Source organism: Aotus nancymaae, unplaced genomic scaffold (assembly GCF_030222135.1).
Source record: "Aotus nancymaae isolate 86718 unplaced genomic scaffold, 86718_ANA_hifiasm-v0.15.2.pri h1tg000036l, whole genome shotgun sequence".
In the NCBI taxonomy this organism is placed as follows: domain Eukaryota; kingdom Metazoa; phylum Chordata; class Mammalia; order Primates; family Aotidae; genus Aotus; species Aotus nancymaae.
The window spans coordinates 12,693,957-12,708,977 of record NW_026988450.1 but is presented as its reverse complement, the minus strand read 5'-3'; the positions used below and the strand labels follow the sequence as shown (position 1 = coordinate 12,708,977).

The window sequence follows — 15,021 nt, the reverse complement described above, 5'->3', positions numbered from 1 at the left end:
GACATTAGAGCCACTATGCAGGAACTGTCTGCAGAAGCCAGATGGAAGCCTACAGGTTGTAAGGAGTGAGTGGGAGGTTAGAAAATAAAAACAGGAACAGCAACTCTGTGGAGAATTTTCTCTGTGATGGGAAGAGCGAGATGGCATAGAGGCTAGCAGCAGGGTGGAGGGAGACCTGGCAAAGGCGGTGAGGCTGGGGGAGGAGGAGGGTGAAGAGACAGTGCAGAGTATGAGGTAGCTGAGGAGGAACTCAGAATGGATGCAGGCGAGGACAGGTTTGTGTGCTGGGCAGTGGGCACTCAGGAGAGCTTCCTGCTGAGGGTTCTGTTTTCTCTGTGAAGTATGAGGTTATGGCAGTTTCTGAGTATGAAGAGGTAGGATACTTGGGGTCAGAGAAGTTTGATATAGTCATCATAAAGTACAGCGAGGTGAGTTTGTAGAGAATTGGGAGGGTTGCAGGCAGCACCGAGTCCCGGATGAAGCTGGCTCTGCTGTGATGTTGATTCCGTGAGCCCAGCTGCCCTGGCCTTCATGGCGCGGGGGATAGTTGTGTTCACCCAGGGAGGCAGTTGTGGCAGTCCACGCAGTGAGTGAACTGATAGAGGAGCAAGAAGGGCTTATCAGTCAAGGGAGGTTTTTGGAGGGAGGTAGAACCCTCGATTCAGTGGACATAGGTCCCGGCTCCCCTGGTTGCGAGTGGCATCAGACTGATATTAATGCTCTCAAAACACATGTTTGGTCTTTGATTAGACTTGGAGTTGCTGTTAGCACCAATAGCTATTACAAGGAATAGTTAATATCATTTTAGTTGTGTTTGTTAAGGTTTTAAAAACATGATTTACTATTTGCAAATTAAGTTTATTTTTAAACTTTTCATAAACATTCTTTATCATAAAAATGAACTGTCATTATAAGAGGTAGTTGCTTAGAATTCAGAATTTATTGTTCTTTAAAAAGTGTTGTGATAGATTAAATGATATTTCAGAGGATTTTCTTCTGATCTCCCTATCGAAAATAACAGGTATGTCATTGTCATTGTGAACTGAGGAGGAAAGACATTTTTATCAAAATAACTATTCAATTATTGCAGAAGACAAAAGAAGGTTAACTACAGGACTTGTGAAAGAGCTGGATAAAGATTTGTCACTGAGGAATAATTGGAGCTGTGTTGAAGAAGTCTCAGGGTGAGGTGTCACCACATTTTAATAGCTGTGATTCTTACAGTTTGACATTTGGCTGTAGACATTCTGTAATTTGGAGTGCAGCTGACCTCACTCAGGCCAGTAAAGAAAGGAGAAGAAACCCTAGCAGCTCCAGCAGTTGCAGGGACAGATGGGATTATGAAAAGAGCTCTAAATTGGGAGTATGGATGTTTGTGCACTAGTCATGATTGAATCGATAAAAATTTCTTTCACTGATAACGCTAGCAAATATTTACATACCTCGTTTGTGCGAAGACCCGTTTTATAAGCAAGGAAATTGAGGCCAGAAGTTTGATGACTTCCCCCAAATCAAATTTAATGGAGAAGCCATGAAACAAATCCAGGTGTCTAAGAAGGAAAGCATACCAAGCTGCCTGTGTATCAGTGCGGGGGCTTGGTTTCTAGTGGTCTCATCCATAGGGGTATCATGTTGCTGTCATTCTCTTTCCAAAAACAACACAATGAAAGAAAGCTTCCAGAATATTTGTCTTATTAATTTGTGTGGTGACGAAATAGTGGGTCACTTTATCCCCTGTCAACAAGTAATTCATTGTCATTTAACAATTTAGCAAGCACTAAGTTTAGTGGGACAGATCTTTGGAGAAAAGAATGGGGGAAATGATGCTTGGCCAGAGGGCTTCTGACACAATTGTGTTTAGTTTGCCTTGATGCCTACCTGCTTCACTCTGTCCTAAACCTGGGCCATCAGATGTTGGCACCATAGGTTGCAGAATATGGTACCAACTTGTTAAGGGTTTACCTTGCCATGCATTCATCAGTTTTGCTGGACAGAAACTGATCTGCCCTTTGGGACTAGGCACACCATATTTACAAAATTACGTGTCAAGAGTATATTGTATGCTGTTGATAAAAAACTGCTCCTAAAAAAGGCATCTTAGGAAAGAATCCCTTTTATAATTTAGTGTTTTATTCATTTATGGAACAGTAAATATCAATAGTTACAAGGTTAATAATACTAGAGTAACACCTCATTTATTTGATATTATAAAGGGATAGATAAAATACTGCTAGTAATTTAATATTCTAGTTAAGTAACATTTACCTTTGAATATGTATGTTTGAGTGTACACACATACACTCAGATGGATTTAGTTTTTATGGCCCCTTTTAAAAAATTGATCTAGTGGTGTATTTTTTAAAAATGTGTATATCTTTTTAAAAATTTTTTTTCTTCCAGAAGAATATATTGGCAGTATATTCTTGACTTGAGCCACTGGAAATTATTAGTAGTATTCAAAGCATTTAAATATTTAATTTGTTTGTGAAGCCTTAAATTTGAGTGAAAAAATTAGTCTTATAAACAAATTAGAAAGGTTGCTGTCTTGCTCTAGATACTATTTATGCTAAATTAATTTAGTGTACTAATCAGAACTCTAATGAATTCTGTGAACTGGTAATGTTAGATCAGTGAATAAATGGCTGATTTTATTTCCCAGAAGAGAATACTTGGAGATGAGGTTGGGGAGAAGTCGAAAAAAAAAATCAGAATGTGGTTGTGTAATCTTTTCCTAGTTCCCTTTCAAGAGGATCTTTCCCAGGTCATTATTATATTCTTACTCCTGAAGATTTCTTTCTGTCCCTCTCCTCACCTTCCAGCCTTCCTTCTATTTCTTTCCCTCCCACCAGTTCTCTCTTCCTCCTTTTCCAGTGAAACATTTTGTGTTGTTGCTTTATTTTTGCTGTTGCAGGAATTAGTCCTGGGATGGTATCTATGAATCAGAATTCTGGAGCATTAATTAATTTCTTACTATTTATGGTTTTGTTTCATTCAAACAATCTATTGGTCTTTCCTTGTAGCCATTTTATTAGATTCTGAAGGGCCAAATCAAGCTGCTTCTGGGCTTGGGGCCATATTTTATAGCAAGACTTGTTTGAGTTTTGAATGAATTGGTGCTTAAGCTAAAGCCATTAAAACCTGCTTCCAAGAAAACAAAATTGGCAGCACAATTTGTTCCATTTCATTTTTTTTCGGCATGCTTGATTTTTTAGGGGTTGAAGTTAGCTAGCACCAACTGGGAAAGGAATCCTGTAAGTGGGAGAAAGGCTGTCGTGTTGTTAGGGAGTGCACTTCAGCCTAAGTGATTAGCAGCATTTAGCCTCTAAAAATAACTTGTGAGCAGAGTTTGTAGTCAGGTCCAGTTTCAGTTGTAGAGGCCCTTGCTGTGCAGGGGCTGGCCAGTCTCAAGCTCTGGTAGGCAAGTGCATGCAGTGTGCCTAAGTCCTGCCAGTAGTACTTTTGAGTTGTTTGGCTTTTTTTTTTTTTTTTTTTTTTTTAACTTTAGCATTTATTATTCATGGATTGAAGAAATCGAAATGGCTGAAGATAAAGGTATATTTTTGTTATTTAGGTTAAAAGTGGCTTTAGATCTAGCTGACAACTTTTCACTTTATTTTCAGTTGTGCTGTGTTAAAATATTTTTGGCTAAGTGCTTTGACTGCACCATCTACGTTTTCTGTTTTGAACTTTGAGATACTGACTTTTCACAGTAGCTGAATATTTCATGGAATAATCTGTCTTTAATCAGAATATGTTTTGGTGTCTTAATTTAGATGTACTATTGTACTTATTGTACTATTGGAGGCTGGATTTTACAAATTTCAAAAAATGAACAAGCTCTCTTCTTTAGTTTTAAAAAGTTAATTACAATGAATTTAAAGAAATATGTATATTTAAATTTTGTATAAAATTATAGGATATATAAGTTCAGTCTCATTAATGAACAGACTTACTTGGTTCAAGCAACGACTTGCCATTTATGGAAAGTGACGTACTTTAATATGAAGCAGATAATAAATGCAAAGAAAAAACACAGGAGGTTTTAGTTTTTAAATTGACTCTTTAATCTTGAAGTATTCTTTAACAATGTATTGAATTTAATGTTTTGAATATATTTGTTTTTGCTTCACTCTGTAAATTAAGATAGTCTTTCCATTAATTGAAAGACTGCGTTCACTCATTATGAAAGGATTCTTCTATTAGGATAGAGAATATGAGCATCTCCTCTGTGAATGCTGTTTAAATAATTGGTTGGAATGGGTCACTTGACTCATCTGATAAAGTGCTTCATGTAGCCATGAAGAAGAATATGAGATACATGTCTGACTTTTAGTTGTTTTGGAAGACATTTCTCCCCTCTGTGGATTAGGTTATCTATGTAGTTAGGAAAAATTAGCTGTTACATCTGACCCAATTTTAACAGTTCTTGATTTCCAATGGGTGACATTTTATAGCATGGAAAAATAATCACTTTGATGAGTTGCTTGACAGTTTTCATGTTTTTCAAAAAACTTTAAATGTATTGAGTTTATGTGTAAATATGAAATTCCCAACATAATGCTAACTAAAACTTACAAATGATCTATAATTCAGTTAGTAGTTGGCCAGTGAAGTAGCTAATGACCGTTCAAGTGCTGGGGTTTGTCGTCTTGTCTCCCTTTCCTTGACCGAATAAATAAAACTACACGTTGCCCTTCCCCTTCCTTTTGTTTCTGGAGAGTCTTCGTTTTGGACGATTGCTTGCCATAGTAATTTCTGTGTTTGGTGGTGTGTGGGAACATTTTCTGATTTGGAGGTCATGTACTTTTGATGGAATAAAGTGGGAAAAAAATGAATCGCATAGTTCTTGCGGTATTCTTAAAAAAAAATTTTTTTTCGCTGATCCCAGGACTACAGGTTGAACATGGAGCCAGAAAATGAAATGAAGACTCAGAGTTATTCTGATCTTAGAAAATAGGGACATCTACTAGATGTTCTTCCCAAATACCTTTGGAACAAGATACTGGTTTCAGATTTGCTTAGGGAGTTGTAAACCCTCTTAAGGGTTTGTCTTACCATGCGTTCATCAGTCTCGTTGGACAGAAACTGATCTGCCCTTTGGTACTAGGCACAGCATATTTACCAAATGACATACCAAGAATATATTGTTTGGTGTCAATAAAAACTGCCCCTAAAAAAGATGTCTTAGGAAAAAATCCCTTCTATAATTTAGTATTTTGTTTCTTTATGGAACTAGTAAATATCAACAGTAATAAGGTTAATAATACTAGAGTAACAGCTAATTTATTATTTGTAAAGGGATATATAAAATATTGCTGATAATATATTCTAGTTAAGTAACATTTAGCTTTTAAAGTGATAAATCTCTTTACTAAAAACTATTTTGAATGAAAATCTTTCCAAGATTTATTATACATTTCTTGTCTGTTTTAATGGCAGAATCAATGTGAAACCAGTTATTGTCTTGTATTGAAGATTATTTGAAGGACTCTCAGGGTTTCTGCCTGAAAGTTTCCCAGCACTCAGCTTTTCTGAGTTCTTGGATCTGCTCTTGCTGGAGAGATGTGTGCATTTTATATGCTTTTCCTCTGTCAGCACTCTGTTGCTTTGACTCATTTGGGTTAGATTGTGTCTAAAATCTATTCTAGAGTTTTATGTGATGAGCTAGAAAACTTAATTGAAATTGAAATTGTTAGAATCACATCTAAAATAAAAATGTAAACAAATTCTAGGTAAAGGTGTGTTTTTTATTGTGTTTGACTGTCTCCTCCCTATCTCAATCCCTTGCTGTTTCAGTGGATGTATTCATTTTGTTTTTTAGAAAAAAGTCTTTTGTCTACTTTTCCCTGTATATGTGGTGTTGCAGTCAATAACTTACATGAGTATTACTGAGTTAACTTGGATAAATGATAATTTCCTTTTCAGAATCTCAGAAATTTTCCTCCTCTGTTTCCCTTTGAGAGAGAGAGAGAAATGGAGAAATGATCAAACTTTGAATTCAACTTATTACTGTATTTTATTAGCTATTTCATTACAGACTTTTAAATTTTTTTTTAAGAGAGGGTCTTGCTTTGTTGCCCAGGCTGGAGTACAGTAGCAGAATCATAGCTCACCGCAGCATAGGTTTATTTTAAATAGAATCATCTTGGGTATCTGGCTGGCCACATACTCATTTTAAAAACTTAATTATTGGGTACAATTATCTGGTATTCACATACTGAATAAAAATGTTGGATGAATGAAAAGATGAACTATATTTGTTTAGCCTTGCTGTTTTCCAGTTAATGAGGAAAATACGAGACTGATACCAGTTACAGAATGTTCAAGAGGACGTAAGACAAGAACCCAGCTTTACTGACGTTCTAACATTCCTTTTCCGAAAATAAAAAAATAAATAAATAAATTTGATTCTTAGAGGGAATAAGTAGCAAAGTCAAGAAATTCTTAGTCATTAGCTACTGTAGTTCCATATTTTGAGTATGTGGATATTTTTGAAGGTATTATTTTTATTATACTTAGTGTTGTGCACAAATGAGTTTGTATGTATATGTCTGTATGTTATATAGAAGTAAGGGATTTTTGGTTTCTTTGGATATAGTATTAGAAAAAGTCTTTCTGTTCATAAAAATATAGTGAATTAGAGATACAATACTGTTACTGAATATATGGCACTTCCTGCCCTCGAAGCTTACTCACTTTCATAAATCTTTTTTTTCTTGAACTTTCAGTAGTAGTTTAGTTTGTATTTTTTTTATATGCTTACAACATATAAAATTTTTGAAAATCACCATTTCCTTCTACCAACATAGCAGACATTCTCACCCAATCTCCCCTTCCCATGGCTGTGTTCAGGTAATGGTACCTATTTGAAGTTGGTTTAATCTGCAACAACAGGATCTATGCCCAGCAAGTATTTTTATTTAATACATAAATTATGTTTTTATATAGCTAGCTTTTATATAGATCACATTAGAAACAAAGTTGATGGCCATTTGTCATTTGGTAAGCATACTTTTATGAATTTACCATATTATTTACTGGCTCTGATGGATCCATTAATATTTAAAGAATGTCAGAAAAAAGAAATACTTGACTTTTTAAGAATGACCCAGCACTTTGAGAGGTAGAGGCGGGCAGATCACTTGAGGTCAAGAGTTCAAGACCAGCCTGGCCCACATGGTGAAACCCTGTCTCTACTAAAAATACAAAAATTAGCGAGGCGTGATGGCAGGTGTCTGTAATCCCAGTTACTCGGGAGGCTGAGGCAGGAGAATTGCTTGAACCTGGGAGGCAGAGGTTGCAGTGAGCTGAGATCATGCCAGTGCACTCCAGCCTGGGTGACAAAGGGAGACTGTGTCTCAAAAAAAAATTAGTTTTATTAGTCATCAGAACTTTATATAATTTGATGTAGGCATATAGATAAATATATGTGTATGTTTGAGTGTACATATACACAGATGAATTTGATTTTTATGGACCCTTTTGAAAAACTGATCTAATGGTATATTTTAAAAAAATGTTTATATCCTTTTAACAAGAAGAATTTCATTTTTTCTTCCAGAAGAATATATTGGCTATATATTCTTGACTTGAGCCACTGCAAATTACTAGTAGCATTCTGTAATTAGAACTGGACTTAGAAGTCAAAGGGCAAGTTCTAAATTAAAGCTAGTGGGTTTTTTTAAAAATCATGTAATTTGGCCCACTGATTAGAGATTGAGGAACTCAGAGCTATAGAGATGAGAGTATGTTCCTAGTTCTACCCAATTTGTACTGGTGACTTTGGGAGAATCATTTCATTTTTCTTTTATAAAACAGATAATTATTCCTGTCTTTATACCCGTTGGTTCTCAACCAGGAACTGCCCCTGCAGGGAACATGTGGAAATATTTGGGGGTGGGTTGCGTGTAATAACCCTTGGGAGCTCCTTGTCTTTAGATCCAGGGGAAACCAGGGATGCCAGAAATCCTGCAATGTGATGAACAGGTGCACAGAATGAAACACTGACCTGCATAAACATCCAGAAATGCCCTCTGTAGAAACAGTGGCAGGACACGGTGAGGATCACCGGCAGCAGTACACATGAAGGCACTTTAATGGTGACTCCACCTGCCGCACAAAAAGGAGGCTCTGCTCTGCCCTTCCATCTTCTGTTTCATAAACTTTTCCTCTTGTCAGAAGGCATTTTGGGATATGATTTATCCTTTTTATTTATTAATATTGATATAATATGTATTATATTCCTTTTTATGGGAAATTTAAATATTGTTCATCTTTTTAAGGACAGTATTGATTATTTTCTGTTAATATCAAATGATTTTTGTTTATTTTTGACTGTAAGAAGAATACTTACAAAAGAATATAAGGTATATTAATAATATCAGATGCGATAAATGATGCTTCAGGTGGACAGCAGTTTACAAAGCTGTTTCCTGCAGTGAGACCAGTTGTGAATGAGCCTTTTCCTGTTTCCTTAGGCCTCAGTGGATCTTGTAAAGGAGTAGGAATGGACTGTGCTATTTCACTTCTCTGTCCTCTCTTTGGCTAAGAATATGAAATGGTTTGAGGGGAGATCCTTCCTTCCGTGGTAGTTAACAGAGTTTTTAAAATTCTGCAGAAATGAAATGGACAGAGAAAAGGATATGGCCACATTTTTATGTGATTTCATTAAGTTATTGATGCACTCTGCCTTTAAAAGGGGGTAATATTCAGGTCATTTTGATAAGTAACTTAGATGGAATATACATATTATACTAAGTCTTTTTTTTTTTTAAAAATTAGTAATTTATTTCATGCACTACTTCAAAGTTAGTGTTGCATCTAAACAGAATATTTTCTGTTTTCAAAAATATTTTGTGTGACATGTTTTGAGAATTTAACTGAAAACTATTTTTGGAAATGGTCTATCATTGTATATACTCTCAAATTACTGGAGAAGTAATTGTGAGAAGAGGTGTTCAGTAAAGTATTTTCTTCTTATGCCGTCTTACATTTATTTCTAAACAGAGACAAAGCACGGAGGACACAAGAATGGGAGGAAAGGAGGACTCTCGGGAACTTCATTCTTCACATGGTTTATGGTGATTGCATTGCTGGGTGTCTGGACGTCTGTAGCTGTGGTTTGGTTTGATCTTGTTGACTATGAAGAAGTTCTAGGTAAGAATTTCGATATTTTATGTGAATTTGTAAGGGAGTAAGTGACATCTCTTAGGAATCTTGAATATTTGTTACTTTCTTTTTGGTACTGGCAATTTCTGTAGCCTTTCAGTGGTTCTCAGTTGAGGCTGAAAAGGGATATGAGGAGGGTTACCTTGGAGTACTGTCTTTTTAAAAAAGGCTTTTTATCGTATGTCTGTCATACAGAGAGAAGTGTTATCAAACAGTACTCATTCTCACTATCTGCAGTACCTTTTGGTTTCTATTCAATTTTATTATAAATTTTTAAGTACTTGCCACTAAATTTTAAATCACGAGCCACTAAATTTATTTAAGGACCCACTAATGAATCATAACCAGACAATATGCAAAACCCTTCCTTAGAGAGGGTTTTCAAAGCACACCCTTCTGTGTGTCTGTTGGGATGGGGTGAGTGTGTGCATGCATACAGGCGCTGGATGGATGTGCTAAGATAGGCGTTTGTAGATATGTTTGTGTGTGTATAGGTGTGATCTGTATGCCGTTCTGAGAAAGTTGCTGTAGTTCTTCTGATAGTGATCTTTCTCCTTTTTCCTTTTCTCTCTGATAATCACTGCGGTTTTTCATTATTTTTTACATTAATGATTCTTTATTACTTTTGGAGTCACATTCTCTTTCACTTCCCTAAAAATCTCTTTTTAAAACTGAAATAAAATTTAACATTACAGTTCAGTTTTCTTTCACTATATTCATCATTTTTTGTACCCATTAGCATTGTGTAATTCCAGATTATTTTGGTTACCCCCTTTCCCTTAAATACCCAGTCTCTTCCTGGCAAATACTAACCTACTTTCTGTGTCTGTGGTTTTCTTTATTCTGGACATTTCACATAATGGAACCATACACTATATGGTCTTTTTTGTACTTGCCTTTTTGCACTTAGCATGATGTTTTTAAGGTTCAGTACTTCATTTTATGGCTGCGTAATGTTTCATCATATGGACACACCACATTTTGCCTATCTCTTTTATGGCTGCATAGTATTTCATCATATGGACACACCACATTTTTTCTATTATCAGTGAAGGACATTTGGGTTTTTTCCACTTCTTGGCTATTGTGAATAATGGCCTTCCTCTTTAGTAATCCAATGAAAGATGTGAACCTGTCACTGAAAAAAAAACACACTTGTCTATATGTACAATGTTGCATGGACGATCTCCCCTTCCCTTGGACCTCCTGTGCTTCTGCTTTACTTGTCGGATTATAGACATCTTTTTGGGGAGAAAGGGCAAAGAATAACAAAATATGCTTATCTGTAATCTGTTTTTTATTGAAGTTTTTCATTTTCATTACTTTAAGGAAAGTGTCTCTGGATAGATTGACAGACCAACGGGGGAGGATTTTAGTTTGGAGACAAATTTCTGAGTAGATTTATGCTTACTGACTTATGTTGTTAGGGAACATATCTTAAAAGAGGAGATTTTAAATATTCGTACCTTTAAGCACAAATAACAATTTTCATGTTTTTACATGCATGCAGCCAAAGCAAAGGACTTCCGTTATAACTTATCAGAGGTACTTCAAGGTAGGCAATTGGAGATGCATTTCAAGTCTACGTGTGTTAGTCTCTAATACCTCATCCTTTTTCTACTAATCTAGTTATTACCTACATCAGAATGTAAGTGATAGGACCAATTTCCCATTATAGGTTTGTCAGGAAGGATAATATTTTCTTTTACTGTTTCTTGAATTCTGTCTTCTGCATAGCCTTGATTAGTACTTTTTGTGTTCTTAGCAGTTGAAATAACATCCTTATCTCTTCCTTCATCATTATCATTTTAAATGTGATGTGTTTGCTAAGTCAGACTTCTATATAGCAAGTTAACCATTTTCCCAAGTAGATCAAGGGCTCTGGGGAGATAAGATTGATCAGAGCTACTCTGAGCCAGAATTTCTGCCTGCTCTTCTGTGATCTTTTAATGCACTTTGTATTAAAGAAATGATAAGAATGCTGCCAACTGTTTTTGTTTTTGTTTTTAGTGCTAATGCTCTAAATCCTGTTTAAAATATTGCTGTACATTAACATGATTATGTTTCTCCACAGTCATTGTCCAGTAATGAATTAGAATCGTGGATTTTAGGATGCTTTTTTAGGAAGTTGAATGTATTTGAGTTTTTGAAATGCTAAATAAAATAACAGTGTTTCTTATGAGAAAGCATTAAAGCCTAAAAGCATTTTCTGTTCTTGAAGAGGAAAGGCTTTGGAAGTATTGTCTTCTCAGCATATCTGTTTTAAGCCCTTTTTTCTTATAGTATAGATAGCCAGTGCTAATTAAGCCTAAGAGCATTTTCTGTTCTTGAAGAGGAAAGGCTTTAGTAGTATTGTCTTCTCAGCATATCTGTTTTAAGCCTATTTTTCTTATAGTATAGATGGCCAATACTAATTAAGTCAAGTCGAATAATCATAAGTTTTCTTTTATAATTTCAGGAAGCCTCTAGTTTTATATGCTTTATTTTCATAATGGTCTTTTACTTTTAAAGGTTAATTTATGATATTTCTGTTATGATTGTAAAATATAAACGTAATGATTTTTAAATTGTTAGTACTTAGATTCTGTGTTAATCTGTTTATATTTAGTCTCTATTTGAGGCTGGGTTATTTGTTTCTTTTGGTTCAGTTATTGATAGTGTGATGAAATTTCATGCTTTAGAAACATTAAATTTCAAGTAACTTAGGAATAAATCAGTATTGTTTCATATATGCTAAAAACTTTATGAAAAATATTTTTAGTAGTATAAGAAACATTGTTCTCAAGTAATTAGATCAGGATATTGTTCAATCTTTAAAGAAAATGCTATGTCAGTTTTATTTCTTAGAATTTGTTAGCTGAACATTTCCTGACTACCTGAATTGCTCACTGTTTTGAAGTAATATATTAATTTGACACTGCTTTGCAGGATTAAAAGAGGAAAGAATTGCGTTAATTGGTAACATTTATGACTGAGTTATAGGACTTCACTAAGTGGTAATACCTTATTAAATTTGTTTTCTCTTTTGTTCCCATATCCATCATTTCTCTTCTATTGTAGGAAAACTAGGAGTCTATGATGCTGACGGTGATGGAGATTTTGATGTGGATGATGCCAAAGTTTTATTAGGCAAGTACACATTTTATGTTTTTTGCTAGTGATGATAAAATGCCAGAAACAAATATTTTTGATTTAATAATATCTGTCTCAATAGTATATATCTTACAGAAGATATTTCCCCCTTAAATCATATATTTCATTACTGTTAAAATTTAAATGGCTTATTTTTCCACAGACTCTTACATTTCAATTTACTTTTATCAATGAATAAGTGTATATCTCTTACATATGTATCTTTTGATAAGTATAATAATGCCATGTGTGTTTTCAAATTTAAAGTACTTCTTACTCTGAACTTAGAATTGGAATAGATAATATCCTAGTCTGTTTTCAGATACGGTAATTATAGCCATTCTTCATTGACATTAGATGTTCTCTTCCATTTCAAAATGTAAATTTTTGCAGTCTTACATAAATTAATTTTGAAGCAAAAGTGATAGTAAACATCTTAAAATGTCCCATGCATATTTTAATGATAGCATTAAAATATGAACTTCTGGTCTTTTGACCCAGTGTCTTTATTTTGGAAGTCTTGGAACCTTCTCTTTCTACTGTCTGTATCAGAGATGTTTCTTGTAATAAATAACAATGTAATATTCTCTCATTTGTTTTAAAATGCTGTCTTGTTGGAAAGAATGATGTTAATTTTAATATGCAAATTTTATATAATCTGGCCTGGTGAGACTTCCTTTGCTTTTGTATTTAGCATAATTCATGTTAAAATTTTTTATATCAGAGTCTTTAGAAAAATAATGGATATGGCATGATATTATACATTAAGCTTATAAAAGAATGACCCAAAGAAATTCTTAATTACACTGTATTGTGTATATTTTTTAGACATGAAAGCATGATGGGATGCCACATCTGTAACCCAGTGAAACTGCTTTTAGTAGATTAATTTCACCTCCTTATGAAATAAAAAAAGTTCTAAATATGAAAATAGAGTTTCAGTTGTGGTTAAGGGTAATAAACCTTCCTAATTTTGACCTATGTTAGTTTTTTTTCTTTTTCTTACCATCCATTGGGAATTAGTGTTTGCTGCTTACTACTGGAAACTTACTGTGAAATTTAATGAAATTTTCAATGTAGTTCAGTTATTCTGTATCTAAATTTGAGTTTCTGTAAATATATTAAATCTTCAGATGACTATAATCCTAGGCACATAAAAGAAACAAAATTATATAGAACTTGTCAGAATGATGTTAATGTGGTTGCCTATAAATGGTTTATTAGTTCATTATATTACTTTAAATGACAAATTCTGAATAGCAAAACTTTTTATTTTAAAGATAAAATGAAATGTGGGCTAAGTTCCCTCATTTTCAAAAATAATACTACTTCCTCATCTATTATATTTTGCTGATTTTTGTTTGTTTGTTTTGGCTTAAAACCAGCTATCTGGTCTGTCAGGAAATGTCAACCATTAAAAATTAAAATATGGTGTTTCTTTGATAAAATACACTGATTTCTATAGCAAACTATTACCTTAATAACTTGATTTTTAGTGTATTTGAGATTTCAAAAGGTCATTCCCTTTAAGGTTTTTAACTTTTCATTAAGAAGTTAATTAATTGTAACTTTGAATATTGCTGTTTGCAGGTATAGTGTGAGGAACTCGTAAATTGTGACATTTATAAGAATTGTACACTTGGAGGTGGAACTAAATTTGGTGAATATCAAGGTTTATTTTGGTAACTTTACTAATAAATGCATAAAGACAGATCAGATAAAACTACATAAATACTTTTTTACTCTTCCTGTACTAATTTGCAGTTGGCTTATGGCTTTAGTACAGATGAAACACACCAAAGGTGAAATGTTAGGCTTACTTATCACCTCTAACCTTATTTCTATAGTGTTTTGAGTTTTCCGCATGAAATGCAACCTTAACTTGAATTGAGTTTTATGACTAAAGTTCTTTTCTGGTTTGTGAGATTATTGTAGCTTAGAGGTGCCTCTGTTACTGGAAGGTTACTGCAAAGACAGCCTGGTGAAATTGTTGGGGGAACAGAGCCTTCAGTGGGTTCTGTGTGGTCAGGTAGGGGTTATGGGGGGAGCGCTACAGTGAGTGTATACCAGAAATGAAGCCAGACTTCCAGGGTACATTCTCATTGGGGAGGCAGCTTAATGGTAAAGTTTACACTTTAAGGGTTTAGGTTTTAGATTAAGGCCAAGGAGATCCAAGGGGAGGGAGGAAGGTAGGAGGTCAGAGATGAGAGGAGTGCTTGGCATCACAGGTGTAGTAATAGTTGAGATATGTTAAACTTTAGTAGATTTTGCATTTATTTTATAAATATTTCTTTTTAGATTCTTAAATCTACATATATCTAAATCTTAAAAAGTTGGGGAAATGTACACATTCACATGGTACATTTCACTCAATTTTAAGGTTTGACTTTTCTTGTGAAATAGAATTAAATATATGTGAGTAAATCAAGATCAATAACCATCATTAATTTTATTATTTGATTATTTGTGGCCAAGGCCCTTCTGATTCTTTGAAAATGTGCTAAGCCCATTGTTATTCATTTACACAGCTTCTTATTTTTGTGGCCAAATTAAAATATAGGTATCTTTTGTAGTCGTTCATATTATTGAACACTGCCTTGTTTGGAAATGTAGTCTTTAAAAGCTTATTTTCCAAATAAAATCAACAGGAAAATGACTTGGACACTAAATCCTTGAAGTGATACCACCTAAAGATCACGTGATTGCCCTTTGTCCTATGGC

At 34.3% G+C, this 15,021-nt stretch overlaps 1 protein-coding gene across 13 annotated transcripts in view; it reads left to right on the top strand.

Annotated features, from left to right (window-relative positions):
- Positions 1 to 15,021, top strand: part of ASPH (aspartate beta-hydroxylase) — a 221,692-nt gene that overhangs the window by 29,534 nt on the left and 177,137 nt on the right. For 5 of the 13 annotated variants that reach the window (XR_010345529.1, XM_064384226.1, XM_064384225.1 and 2 more), the window contains exons 2-4: positions 9,007 to 9,156; positions 10,679 to 10,723; positions 12,229 to 12,297. Coding sequence is in view for 12 of the 13 variants with exons in the window: in XM_064384226.1 (XP_064240296.1) it covers positions 9,007 to 9,156; positions 10,679 to 10,723; positions 12,229 to 12,297 (264 nt within the window). In the remaining variant the exon portion in view is untranslated. Of the gene's footprint in view, positions 1 to 3,403; positions 3,553 to 9,006; positions 9,157 to 10,678; positions 10,724 to 12,228; positions 12,298 to 15,021 lie in introns of those variants that run through there. The other 8 variants (XM_064384228.1, XM_012463721.3, XM_064384230.1 and 5 more) reach the window with 6 other exon arrangements.